The sequence below is a fragment of the Nyctereutes procyonoides genome, unplaced genomic scaffold (genome assembly GCF_905146905.1).
Source record: "Nyctereutes procyonoides isolate TBG_1078 unplaced genomic scaffold, NYPRO_anot_genome, whole genome shotgun sequence".
Taxonomy (NCBI): Eukaryota; Metazoa; Chordata; class Mammalia; order Carnivora; family Canidae; genus Nyctereutes; species Nyctereutes procyonoides.
The window spans coordinates 3,680,631-3,695,489 of NW_026575142.1; the positions used below are offsets into that span (position 1 = coordinate 3,680,631).

General features: G+C 36.9%; 1 protein-coding gene across 1 annotated transcript in view; it reads right to left on the minus strand.

Moving 5' to 3' along the window:
• ZNF804A (zinc finger protein 804A) overlaps positions 1-14,859 on the minus strand; it is a 270,186-nt gene that overhangs the window by 50,636 nt on the left and 204,691 nt on the right. The window contains exon 2 of the mRNA XM_055308332.1: positions 6,666-6,809. Within this exon, the coding sequence (XP_055164307.1) occupies positions 6,666-6,809 (144 nt within the window). The remainder of the gene's footprint in view (positions 1-6,665; positions 6,810-14,859) is intronic.

Sequence of the window (14,859 nt, forward strand, 5' to 3'; positions counted from 1 at the left end):
TTTAATATATTACTTATCATAATGGAATGTTAAATATGGTTATCTGCATATATTCCATGGTACATTCTATGCAGAATTATCTTTACATAGCATCAACTATTTTTAAATTGTCTTTTGACAATTTTTTACACACTAGGAGATAGATTTTGATTACTACTGATTACACTCCTAGAAGATGGGGCAAAGCCATGGTGACACATGCAGCACAGAACAAGGAAGTGTTTTAAAAAGGTATGAATCAATCTATATGATATAAATATGTAGTAAATCTATAAATTATTTGCAAAAAAACAGATATATTTTCATAAAATATATTTATTAAAGTATCACCATCAACACAGTATAATGAAATCCAATACTACAATAAAGGGATACAATTTAATTGATTGCCATCAGCCAAGTCATCATGTATCCTACCAGAAAAATATACTTCCCAGCATTAATAGATGATCATTACTATAAAAATAAAGATACACAATAAATGGAAAGATATACCATGCTCAAGAACTGAAAGGATTTTTTTTGTACAATGTACCTGCTACTCAAAGCAACAGATTCAACACGATCCCTAAAAAAGCTACCAATAATATTTTCTGCAGAACTAGAAGTAATCCTAAAATTTGTATGGAACCACAAAAGACCCCAAATAGCCACAGCAATCTTGAGAAAGAACAAAACTAGAGGTATCACCAACCCAGATTTCAAACTATACTACACAGCTATTGTCATCAAAACAGTATGGTACCGGCACAAAAAATAAGCACATAAATCAATGAAACAGAATAAAGACCCTAGAAATAAGCCCACACTTATATGGTCAATTAATATACTGCTAAGGGGAAAGAATATGTAATGAAGAAAGAAAGGACCACTCCCCTATAAATGGTATTAGGAAAACTGAACACCTATGTGCAAAAGAATGAAACTGGACCACTTAAAAAATAAATTCAAAAAGATTAAAGACTCAAATGTGAGACCTGAAACCATAACATTCCTCAAAGAACACATAGCCAGTAAACTCTTGGATATTGGCCTTCCCAGTATTTTTTTTGGCTGTGTTTCAATCAGAACTACATGAAACAGAAGATATTCACCAAGCGCATGGAAAGAATGTAAATCGATGCGGCCACTATGGAAAACAATATGCAGTCTCCACAAAACAATTAAAAATAGAAATACCACATGGTTTAGTAATTGCACTTCTGGGTATTTACCGAAACAAAAAGGAAAACACTGATTTGAAAAAATACAACAACAAAACATATGTACCATTATGTTTATTGCCGCATTATTTAGGATAGTCAAGATATGGAAGCAACCTACGTGTCCATCTATAGATGAACAGATACAGAAGATTCGGTGTAAAAATACACCAGGCATAAAGAAGAATGAAATCTTGCCATTCGTGGCAACGGGGATGGACACAGAGAGTATTATTATGCCAAGTGAAATAGGTCCGATGCCCTATTATTCCACTTATACATGGGATCTAAAAAGAAAAGAAAAGAAATGAACAAAACAGACACAAATTCATAAATGCAGAGAACAAATTGGCGGTTGCCAGAGGGGAGGCGGGAGGGAGGATAGGAAAGGAAGGTACGAAGGAATTAAGAGGTACAAATGTTCAGTTATAAAATACGTAGGCCACCGGGGGGGCGGGTTGGGCAAGCAGAGTGTAAGGACGATGGCCAGGGCTACGGTAATCTCTCTGTATGGTGACGGGTGGTAACCATGCTTGCTAGAGTGATCATTTATTTGGCACCATCTGTATAACTGTCGAGTCCCTATACTGTACACCTGAAACTAACATAATATTGTGTCAACTACGCTTCCATTAAAAATAAAGCAAAGATACACCATCTTTGCCTGAAATGGTCACCTTATAGTGATTGCTGTTGTTTCACAAAATGAGATTTTTTAGGGGCACTTGGGTGGCTCAGCGGTTGAGCATTTCCCTTCAGCTCAGGGCGTGACCCCAGGGTCCCGGGATTGAGTCCCACATCGGGCTCCCTGCATGGAGCCTGCTTCTCCCTCTGCCTGTGTCCCTGCTTCTCTCTCCATGCCTCTCATGAATAAATAAATAAAATCTTTTTAAAAAATGAGATTTTTAGTGCTAACAAACACAAATGGGTAGAGGAACATGCTTGTAATTGGTTTACCATGCATGATTGCAATCATAAAATGAAATCTCTAATATTAGATGCATTTCTCTACTGTCATCTAATTTTTTGACTCTTTTTTTCTCATAACCATATTTAGATAGCATAGAGCAGAAACACTCAAGCTGTAGTATTTTTGCACACACCCTCAGCAAGGGCTGACTCGACGGACAGCCATCAACCTTACCGCTGGTGGGAGATGGAGAGGGAAGGGACTGGAACTTCATCAGGCAAGGTTTATGAATATGGCATCGGCCGAGACGCCAGACATGATGATCTTACCCAGAGTCTGCCTCAAACTCAATAAAGGACAAAAACTTCAGCTGAAGTCTATTCCGATCATGGCTTTGACCAGGAAACGTCCAAAGGATACGCTTGCAGGATTAGCGAGGCAGGGGCATGTCCTTGTCCCGGGGCAGGCCCATCGGGGTGGGGAGGGTCTACAGGAGGAAACCGTGTCCCTGTCATGTTCTCACCCTCCAGATGGCTCGGCCAACTGAGGACAGCACAGTGAGAGGGGGACACACACCAGAGGAAAGAGCCCGGGGGAGGCGTTCCAAGTGGATGGAACCAGGCACCGCCTTACCCGTACCTCATCTTGTCTTGTTAACCTTTACATATATTTTGCAGATGAAATTTCAGACCCGCACATCAAGAAGTGGTTCTTCTCTGAAGCATCGGATTAGTGAACAGAAGTTGAAATCATTAGGAAATGTCCAACTTGAGGCTAAGTGTGCTCCGTTGTTAGGGCCATCCGAGTCCCCACAGCCCCCAGATGCCCACCCCCCGGGCCTGCGGGGTGCTCCCTCCCAAGCCCTGGATCTTCACCTTCCCGGGGACGGTCACCCTGGTGCCTTTTGGGAGACACTTCAGTCGCACTGAAAAGTTAAAATCAAAATATTTGAGGGGCTGCAGCAACATGGCAACCACTCCCTTTCTCAACTCTTCCCAACTCGATCCCAGGACCCCGGGACCATGACCTGAGCCAAAGGCAGACGCTCCACCACTGAGCCACCCAGGGGCCCCTTATTTGTTTTTTTTTTTTAAGAGTATAATTAGCATACTTTTAAAAAATATTTGTTTCAGGTGCACAGTATAAAGATTTAACAATTCCATACACAGCCAGGGCTCAGCGATCTCAAAACTGTGGCTTTATCACAAGATCTTAAGTGCAATTCTGACTCTAGCCCTTTTATATTCATGTAGGAGGCACCAACTGGGTGTCTAAACTGTGCAAGATGCTGCACGAGATGCTGTGAGGACGAAGACAGAAAGGAAACGGTCCTTGCCATTAAAGGGTCACAGCCCAACGACTTTCAAGTTTCAAAGTTAAAAAGAAAATATTCTAAAAATGAACCCTGAATCGTGAACTGTTGTGATCACCTCTGTACACCGGGTGCCTCTTCCTCTTTTTAATTCTCTGTTAGCAAGTCTTAGCGATGGGAGCTTGAGAGAGATTTTGAAGTTACCCAAAGAACATGCAGGATGAGAGAAGCAGATTGTTCTTTGAAGCTTAGAGTTCAAATGCAACACATGGTCTGTCATGACCGATTTGCAAAGATACATGAGGCAGGCACACTGCTCTGCGGTCACGATTACCTGGATATGTTTTAGACTTTATTAGCCTTTCTGAAGCAAAAATAGATCCTTACTAGAAGCTTAAATAAAGGCAGTCTCAAAGGCAAACTGTCAGGGTCCCAAACATTCTAGGAGAAAAGAAATTTTAGTAAGTAGTAATAATACAACTAATTAAATATTGAGCTTTTTACTATTTCTTCAAATACTCAACAAAGCGTGGTCATCGCATTCTCTCATTTATTTTCCCTGACAATGAATGTTTGAGTTAATTGAGCCTGGGTGTATTTTACCCAAGTCAGGAGAGGGGCAGGGCTGGGACTCATTCCACTGATAACTCCTCCTCCGCTTCTCCCCGAATCTGGCGGCCCTTTGGGATCATGTCTGTACGGCCGCACAGGTGAGCAAAAGCAACTGATGTGTGTCCTCTTTGCCTTTCTCGAATTCCATTCAAGAAATATCCCAGTCAGCTGTGGGTTTTCCCACCCGAAGGTTAAGCACTGGTAATACGGACATTGAGTCTATGTGTTTCTTGCGGAGCTTCTTCTATCGGAAACCAAAACGATTGTCAGCAGATACAATAATATTTTTTATGAAGAAGAGGGGTGTTTGGTTTGGTTTGGTTGCAAGTAAAAAGTATTAAGCTAGGGTTTGGTTTGCTTTTTCCTTTAAGTTCATTTATTAGAAGCAAGGTGAAATATCTCCAGGAATCTAAGGATAGGACCTACAGATAAGCTGTTGGAAGGACTAGTCTTAGGTGAAAGCCACTCAAAATAAGAATTGCCATGTCATGTCCATCCTCACTCTCCTTCACTCATCACTCGGCCACTTGCAAGTCACTCTTTGCCCATTGTTTTGTGCTTTCTTTTTGCAAACCAGCTTTCTCAACTTTTTGACAGACTTAGCCACACCTCAGGATTATATTTTCAAGGGTTTGGTCCAACCACAGTCAGACAGAAGACAGATTTTTTTGTGTTTTTTTTTGGCATCTCAACTTTTTAGTTTCTCAAGAGAAACAAAAATCTGAATTATCCACCTCCGAACTTCATCCTTCCTTACTTCACTCAAAGTTGCCAAGTTGTGGCATCATGTGGTGGGAATGCTGGTAGTAGTCATGAGGGTGAGGCTGTTGCTGGGCAAAGGGAGAGTATATTTTTGGAAGACACGCTGAAAGATTTGTCACCATCCCATGGGGAGGGGATATAGATTTTAAATATTTTCGGCAACCGTAACACTGATTCGTGCTAAATTAATCAAGTAAGACTGCTGTCTTTCAGAGTCCACGGCCATTCAGATAATGTGTCTGTCTCTAGGGTCTGATACCCCTGAACAGTATCAAAAGTGACCTGCGGGATTTTCAAAATAACAACCCAGACCCAGCCTGAATTTCCTTGGCTTATCTGTGTACAGTGCAGAGTATCCTAACTGTGCTAAGCATATGGAACTGGAAAAGTCCTGGTGATGACCTCTGTGAGCTTGATCTCCCGGGCAATCTATGGTTGAATAGAGCGTTCTTTGGCAAGTGATATTAATAGCTGATAAGACGGTCGTAAAACACATATACACGTATTTCCACATACCTAGTTTACACAATGAAACAAATATACGATAACACATCTTGGGCTGTTAGGTACTTAGGAAAAAATCAGAGGAACAAATTTCTCAGATTTACCACCTCGGGAGACGCGGTCCAGAATCCTGTTATAGAACCTGGGCCACTAACTGCAAAATTAAATCAATACTATTGCCTGATGGATTTTACTATTCAAATCAAGCACTGATAGATGGATGTGTGTGCATATGTATTTACGTATTGTGTTTTTATGCAAGAAAAAGAACACTATTTCCATCAAACATTTTCCCTTAACTAGTGTGCAAGCAGACTTGGAAAAAGAAAGGCAAGGATCATCAAGACTAATATGCATTAATTAGTGATGTATGTAAACGAAGGCTAATGTTCTCTGTACAACAGCCTCCTCCAGCAAAGTTTTGTTGGTATGAAGGCATGGAGGGATTGACAGCAAAAGAAAATACATGCAATTGATTCATAAGCGCTCAACATGATCATTTTCCCCTATTCTTTCTTATGCTAACTAACTCTACTGTTAAGGAAATAAGTGCAAATTCATGGATTAAAAAATACACCTTTTATTAATACCAAAATGCGATGCAGATGATATTCGCTAAAAAAAAATGAAAATATTTGTTAATTAGTGATAACTAAAACTGCTGTACCATATCAAGGTAGCTAAACAACATGTGAGGTCACACTGATAAATGTAAAGCTTATGAGAAAATGGAATCTTTATCATTAACTTCACCTCTGACATTACTGCTTTAAGCTCATCTTTACATAGAGTGTTGGGAAAAAAATCAATCTTGGATTTACAATTGATAGTGAAAGGAAAATAATATTAAAATAAACTATATCATCACATATTAAGTACTTATTTAACCGATAACTATGGATTATTTTAATCATATTAAATTGGTTTTCTTTTCATATTTTTACGGTGATTTAAATGGGAAATGGCTTCTGTAAAGAATTGTGAATAACTTAATTTATATTTGATAAGTATTATTAGCTGTTCAAAACACTTAAAAAAATAAATTGGAAGACATTTAGAGGAGCACCACCTGTGGGATATAATTTTTAAATTACTGTCCATCATTAAGAGGCAACTGACTGGTATTTCTTTGTATTGGTTATTTATTTCAGACTTTCAGTGCTTTTTCTTTTCTTTCTTTTTCTTTTTTTTTTTTTTTAGGAAAAATGTCTTTTGCTATAAGTCATCAAATTATCATGCCAGAATGGCATCTGTAAACATTGAATAATGAAAGCATAAAAATACTGTATTTACATAGCTTATACAATTTAAATTATGACAAAAGGACAGAAATATCAGGGTTTTATGGACACCTCTTTCTTACCTGCTTGTGAGCGTGGTCATATGAATTAATGTGATTGTCAAACTCTTGATGCTTATAGTACTGCTTGTCACAGAGTTCACAGTAAAAATTGGCCTTCAGATCTTCCAGAGCTTTTGCTATGGTGTTTTCCTTCTCAGCATAATCCTAAAAAATAAAATTTCAAGGAAGGCAGCTATTAGTTCTTCCCTGATTTGACTTTGTTCTGACAGTTGTCAACTTTAGCGTAATAATTAGAGTTAGAAACAGAACACAACAAAGAAAAATAAAGCAAATTCCAGCAAACGAAACCAAAAGAAATTATGAGCTGAGGAGAATCAAAGATTAACAGAAGAAGCCAAGGTAAACGGTGGAAAGAATAGCAAAGACACGGAGTAGCAAACCCAAAAAAATAGAAGCCCTTGCTTGAACAAGTTCCTGAGCTGCGTTGGCAAAGAAAACAACAAAAATCATACACTTATGTTGATCCAACTGCTGATTTAACTGGCAATGGCTTAGTTAACATAAAACTTGTAAATTCTGAACAACATCTAAAATGTGTCCTGCATGAAGAAGCCCATATTGCTGCACAAATATGCATGTTTGGTATTTTTGTTTGCTTGTTTCTTTAGATATCTAGAGCGCAACTTTTTTCATCCCAACTAGATTTCATTTGACTAATGTTTCCATCTTGACCCACACCATTTGAAGTTGAATTTTTAAAAATTCTCTAATCTTTAGAAAATGAGATTCTTTCCTGCAAGTTATTTACCTAAACTGAGGATTAAACTGTATATAAGCAGATTGCTTTCATCATGCTCACAGTAAACAAAGATGGCTATATAATCAAACCCCCGAAAAAACGTAGTCAGTTATCATTAGCTTTCATTTACAAAATATAAAATAGCAAAAACGCTCATGGTTTTTAGGTTTTCTTAAATCTAAATCTACTTGCTGTTTCACGCTTCCTTAAATGTTAATGTTGTTAGACGTAAATATATGCTACACGTTGAAGCAGTGCTCAGGTCTTTTGCTCAAGTGCTGATGTGAAGACTAAATTTCAGTTGCTACACAGAGTATATTAACTTACAGATTCCCTCATCCTCAATTTCTTTAAAATTCAAATTAACTACGTATTCAGGCCTCTTCTGCGCTACTCTAAGAAGCTCACTCTCTCAGTCTCCAGGATATGGAGGGGGGGAAGACACAGTGCTCTCTAGGGCCATGGCAATTGTCCTCCTTCTAAATACACAGGCTAAAAAGGACTCATAAATTGCTTCTACAAAATGTAAAAGCGGTTCACTAATTGTAATTTAATGAATAACTAAGACTTTCCTTACTTTATTGTATCATGCATTTATGCACCTATCATGTATCATAAAATTCACCATATTTGAATATATACCTTATAACATACATTATAGTAACTGATATATATAGTTGCCATAGTCTAAAAATATATAACCCAGTTTCTCGCTGTGAAGACAATGACCATTGTTTTATTAGTTTTATCAATGGCACAGAGGTGGTGAGCTACAAAATCAAATCATTTATATATGATTTTTCAATTCAATATTTATCACTTCTCAGCATATTTATGAAATACTTCCTATTATTCTTTTTGATTCCTTCCAATTTGTTTTTTAAAAAAACATAGTTTAAAAAGATGAAAATGAGTCATATATAACTAAACTCGCTACTGAATTTTTACAAAATCTTTAAAATACTTTGTGGATTAGCCAATTTAAATGAAACAAAAATTAAGTACTATGATTTCATGGCTAAAGTGTGTGAAGCAGAGATAAAATTCCAATCAATATGAGTTATATTATAATGGCAATAGTTTTTGGCTCAGAACTGAGTTAGCTCTCAAAATAATATTCTTGAACAGCAATTTCTTTGCAAACTAGTTGATTCTCACCATTAATTATAATTACAGTTAAGCTACTTCCTCTCTTGAAATATTTCATTATTTCTTATTATTGTGTAGGTTTATTTTTTCTAAGACTGATATTCCCTCAGAGAAGCAATAATTGTTTCTTGCTAATTCTTTCCACAAAAAATAGTAGGAGAATTTTTGAGTAAACCAAACTGAGATTTTTAGGTAAACTGCATTCTTCCAAAATATTAGCCTTAGCCTAGATTTGAAGAGAAAAACAAATCTAAAAACAATAGCGAACATTTACTCAGTGCTTGTTTTTGATCAATCGCTGATTAAGACCGTGCCTGTATTCACTCATTTAATCCTGATTAGAATTATAGAGATGTGTATTTTGAACATTTTCTCATATTAACAGGTAAAGATACCAGAGTATAGGAAAGTTAAATAATTAGGTCAAGGATGTATAATGAATAAATGTGCAGCCCATATTTGAACCAAAGACATCATCTGGTTCATAGCACTTTATTATGTTCGAACTTTTAAGCACATAAAAAAGTAGAAATAGTATAATAACCTGCACGTAACCATCAGCTGGATTCAACAATTATCAACTCAGGGTCAACCTTGTTTCAACTTATCTACCCTATCTCATACCTTTTCCTCTACTCTAGATAATTTTAAAATTCCCAACTTACTGTAATGTCACCTAAATTCTTTCAGAATATCTCTCTAAAATAGGACTTTTTACAAAATCATCACAAAACCATTATCAGACCTAAAGAAACAAAAACAATGAAGAAACTGCAATCATTCCTCACTATCATCAAATATCCAGTGTGTTCAAATAATTACAATCATCTAGTAGTTTAAACTAGTTTTTTCAAAATGGATTTATTTTCTTTTGAAATTCTAATCTTTTATTCTTTTCTTAAAACAGATTTCAAATAAGGGTCAAACATCCTCATGATCTGATATGTTTCTCAGTCTCTTTTATTATAAATCTTCCCTCTATTTTATTACTCATTACAATATATTTCTCAGAAAAAAATATTTTTTAAAGATTTTATTTACTTATTAATGAGAGACACAGAGAGAAGGAGGCACAGGCAGAGAGAGAAGCAAGCTCCCTGTAGGGAGTCTGATGTGGGACTCGATCCCGGGACTCCAGGATCATGCTCTGGGTGGAAGGCAGGCACCCAACCACTGAGTTACCCAGGTGTCCCTCAGAAAAACTTTTAAATTACACTTCATATTTTGAAAAAAATATTGAAAACTACAGAAATATTACAAGAATATGAATAAATTCATTTTAGAAAGATTTTACTTATTCATTTTTAGAGAAAGAGCAAGGGGAAGGGCAGAAGGAGAGAGAGAGAGGCATAAGAAGACTCTAAGCTAAGCCCCAAACTGGGCTCAATTCCACGACCCGAGATCATGTCCTGAACTGAAATCAACAGTTGGACATTTAACCAATTGAACCACCCAGGTGTCCCAATAATAAACTCTTATATGACTTTCACTTAACAGAAATCATTGCTAATATTTTGACAAGTCTTTATTCTATCTATTATCTATGTATCAATCTATCATCTTCCTGTAAGACATTAAAAGAAATATATCATAGTTGAAGCTAAGGTTGCAACAGATTACACAGTAAGGAACATTTTTACACTAGAAATTTCCATCTAAAATGAAATACTGTAAAGTAGAGTCAGGGCTGCATTCCAGAAAATGTTAGAGAATAAATGAATTGGTTGCTGCATGTATGTCATAAAGGAAAGGAATCATATGCATTGTCATTGATTACACATTTTTTTTCAAATGTATGTAGACAAAATCAGTCTTTATTAGGTGATACACCCCACTGCCCCACGGCCCTTCTCCTTCATTGTGCATGATACTGAGAGAGGCATTGGCTGGGATTATGAAGCAAAATGACATATTTAACACATCCAGTCTACTGCAGAAGGTAAGAAATATGTTTGAGTGAGATGAAAAAGGAGCATAACTTATAAACTCAACCTCAAATTTCCCCCTTCTATGTGGCAAAACCATTCTATTCAAGGTGCACAACTGCCATAATGTGTCACCGAATGTGATGGCAGAAAGAGAGGAAGGGACAGGCTTCTAGTAGCTCGTCAGGTCATCCAAATCCATCTCATTTTAGATATATCTAGAAAGAATGAGGGTTGAACCCTTACCTTCAGAAAAGTAGCATATAATTCCAAAGTTATAAAGTCAAGAATTTTTAACATGCAACCTTAGCAAATGCACAGTGTAATACTTTTTGCAGATCAGTAAACTGAAACACAGAAGTTAATGGTTTATCCACAGGCCCAGGGCCATTGTGTCTACCAGCTATTAAGGGGTGAACTGTACCAAAGTAGGACTTTGAAGGGAGCTAAGTTTAATTTCCAAGAGGATACATCTCATGGAGCCTTCAGCATAATATATGGTGTCAAGTACTATTCAGCCTCTCTTGAAAGGCATCCATAACTTGGTGCACTCGAGTAGCCTTCCCTGAGGAATGTGAGTTCCATGAGGACAGGGATTTGTAGCTGTTTTGTTCACTTCTCTATCTCCAATGCTTTTAACAGAGTCAAGCACTGATAGACAGTCAACATATATGTAGACGCTTTTACACATATAAAAAGCAAACAAAATAGGAACTTGCAGCACTAGGTATGTAATATTTTTAAAATAGTTGTGCTTATGCTTGAGTTTGTGGTATCCAGGTATTTGGGGGATGCCTTTAGAGCTAACAATGTATGATGTAAATAAATCATCATTGCTAAATAATAGCTGTAATCATATATTGCATCCTAATATTTCTGCTAGGAATACTCCTTTTAAAGAAATTAAAGTCCCCAAAATATAAATAGATTTGGCACTCAATATAAATTATTTCCAATGCTGGAAAGGAACGTTTGTATGAAATTAACACTTAAAATACTTAGGAAAGTCTCTCTTTCACTTCATCTGTCTCTCTGTCTCTTTCTCTGCTCTTACTTCAAAAAAGAATAAAAGCATCTTTATGATACATATTCAGGATAAATTTTATCGTGAGTTCTTTAAAAAGAGGTAACAAAAGCAAGTCTTTGATAAATTTTGATTTTAATGAAAAAAAATCAAAGAGTTGGCAAATCTTTTTTTTTTTCTAGAAGAATATCTAGACAGAAAACATTTTATTTGGAAATCCATAGTCTAGAGTCTATATTTCCTGTAAAATCGTGCACGTCTCCGAGGTGTCTCTTATTCCAGTCATTACTTAAGTGATTAACTCTGAGACGGTCCAGGAGCTTCACAGAGTGCCATGTGACTGCATTTTGTCCCAGCTTCCTTTCCTGCCCACGGACTTCTCTGATTCATAGAATGGGGGTTTGTAGGATCCCACTCAGCGCTAAAAAATACACAATCCAAAAATGCTGAGGAGTTAACGACTATAGATCTGCTCTTGACCACTGGGGACGGTAAGAACTCCAGGATAAATTATTTCTTCTTTTACCTACCAGTCATTTCTGACACCCATTTCTAAGATTCCACCGAGGGTCTCAGTGAGATGGAGGGCCAGTACTTGTAATAATGACAATCACTATACCCTTGTATTAGTTTTCCTTACTTATCTGTTTTTTTCTCGAACTTCATTTATGCTTCCTGGAATAATTTCTTAAATAACTGCATAGAAGTCTTTATCCTAGGCTTGATTTTCAAGAAGAACAGGGCTAAGATTATAAGAATTCTTGTGTGTGTTTGTGTATTTCCTATGAATGTCTTGCTTACAAGCTACATTTCCTAGAATAATTTAAGACATCTTTCTTCAGTTCGAAAGTCTCCAATAGTCCTTCATCACCATTAGAATAAATATCCTACAATGACCTATATACAATTCTTACCCCACTTGGTTCCTGGCCACGTCTCTCCCATCACCTCCTAGCATTCTGGCTCTCACTTTACCTTGGCCAACCCTATTTTTGTTAATGTTTCTGAAACTTTATCGACCATATACCCACCTTCATACTTAGACCTGTTATTTATTCTCCATGGAATGTTTTTACACCAAATGTTTGTACAAAGTTGTCATTAACTTCCAGCAGCTCTCTGCTGAAATGCTATTCCCTTAAAGATAAATCCCATTATCATCATTCTAGAAAAAAAGTTTTTATTCTCTGTCTCCATTCTCTTTTTTATTATATAAATTTCAAGTGTACAGCTTTATAATTTAACATCTGGATATAAAATGATCACCACCACAAGTCTAGTTACCACCCATCACCATATAGTTGATACATTTCACTCATTTTGTGCACTCCAGCCTACTTCTCTGGTTACCCTTAGTCTGTTCTCTGTTCCTGTGAATTTGTTTTTATTTTATTTTGTTTGTTCATTTGTTTAAGATTCCACATATGAGTGAAATCATAGAGAACTTGTTTTTCTCCACCTGGCTTATTTCACTTAAAAAAAGTAAAAGTAATACTTTCAAGGTCCATCCATGTTGCCACTAATAGTAGGGTTTCTTTCTTTTTATGGCTTTTCCTCTTTTATTTTCCCCTTTAATGTGAAGAAGAGAAAGTTGTGGGTTTTTTTTTTTTTTCAGGAGGAAAACAGTTATAGAATTGCTGGGTATTAGAATCTGAAAGCTATATTAGAGATTGAGTACAAAAGAAGGCATACAGGAAAACTTACGTTAGTTTTTATCTGATTTAAATCCTTTCCCTATTAGGCAAGAGGACAACCATTTCTGAGTGACAAAGGCTATGCTATTGCCTCAAAATATATGTCACTCTCTCCTTAAAGTCTAGGTTCTATTATTTTAAAGGCTGAAAAATGGATAACAAGACAATTTTGAAGAATTATAGAAGGGAAGACTAAAGGTTGAATCAGAAAGTTACAATTTTATCGACAGTTATAGATGTATTGAATGGAATTATAATAAAATATATGCATTTAAATGTGAGGAGGTTTTTTGGGGATCCCTGGGTGGCTCAGTGGTTTGGCGCCTGCCTTTAGCCTGGGGCGCGATCCTGGAGTCCAGTGATCGAGTCCCCCATCGGGCTCCCTGTGTGGAGCCTGCTTCTCCTCTCCCTGTGTCTCTCTGCCTCTCTCTCTGTGTCTCTCATGAATAAATAAATAAAATCTTTAAAAAAAAATAAAAATAAATGTGAGGTTTTTTTTAAAAAAAGATTCCATAGAAATGCAAACTCATCCTTACATGAAAGTTGAAGGCAGAAATAGAAAACAAAAGAAAAACAAAACTGTGTTTTGAATATCATACTTCTATGAACAACTCTGGTGAACAAAATTGAGTACAATCCAACAGCAAGGATGAAGTATACTTTAATGTCCACATTTACGAAAATCGGACAAAGTTGTTTCTCAAAACTGGTAACTTCTTTCAGAATTAGTTTCAACGCGAGAGTATTCATTCATAAAGTTTTACCTGTTTCTCCTCTTTTGTTTGGCTGATAACAACCACTGGATAACTAGCACGGTTTCTAACCATAGAACCTACTCACGTAGAAGGAGAATGGATCCCCAAGCTGTAGCGATCAGAGTGCATTCTTGTTCACCTCACCTGGCTTGCCTCTTTGGAGACATCTATTTCTCTTTTTATCCGTGGGTCCTTACAGGAAGCCCTAGCCTGTGACTAGCACTCGTTAGACTCTCTAGTTAATTTAAGACAGAATTTATTCAACTTGAGGAGGTAACAGAAAATCGAGTTACATTTTCCCCCTCGTGTTTGGAAAGATAGAAGGGACAGCATGTGTTCATAGTTGGCTGAAATTTAACATTACTCTGCAGTCTCCCCATGTGTAAAGCAAGGCTGTGGGGGGGGATCTCATTTTCAAGGCAAACCGGAAAAAAAAAAGTATATCAGGTTTTCTGAAGCTGAATGCTAGCTGAAGCATGTAGAATTCTAGTTTATACTTATAAAAATCTCAGATAGAGATCAATAATTCCAACATGGAAATTCTATATACATCGATGTCGCAAAGAGTTTCGGTGTAGACTATGAGTGGTAGTAACTTAGGGTACTTGTTACTTGACTTTATAGGCAGCAGCCGTTTTCTGGAAAGGGGTATAATGATCTGATGTGTATGTGTTACTGTCTCAGCTGTGACAGTGACCCACGGTAAGACAGAAAATTTCTCTAGTAAAAGTTCTCCCTGGTTTTCCCAGCTTGAGTTCACCCAGAAATAGACAGTGAGACAAGGAGCGGAATTTAAGTGGTCTATTTGAGATCTCAGGAAACAGTGGCAGAAGAATGGCAAAGTGGGGAGAGAGTAGGAAGAGGATAAAGACTTCTGGCTTCAGCTCTGACATGTGCAGAGCTTGGAA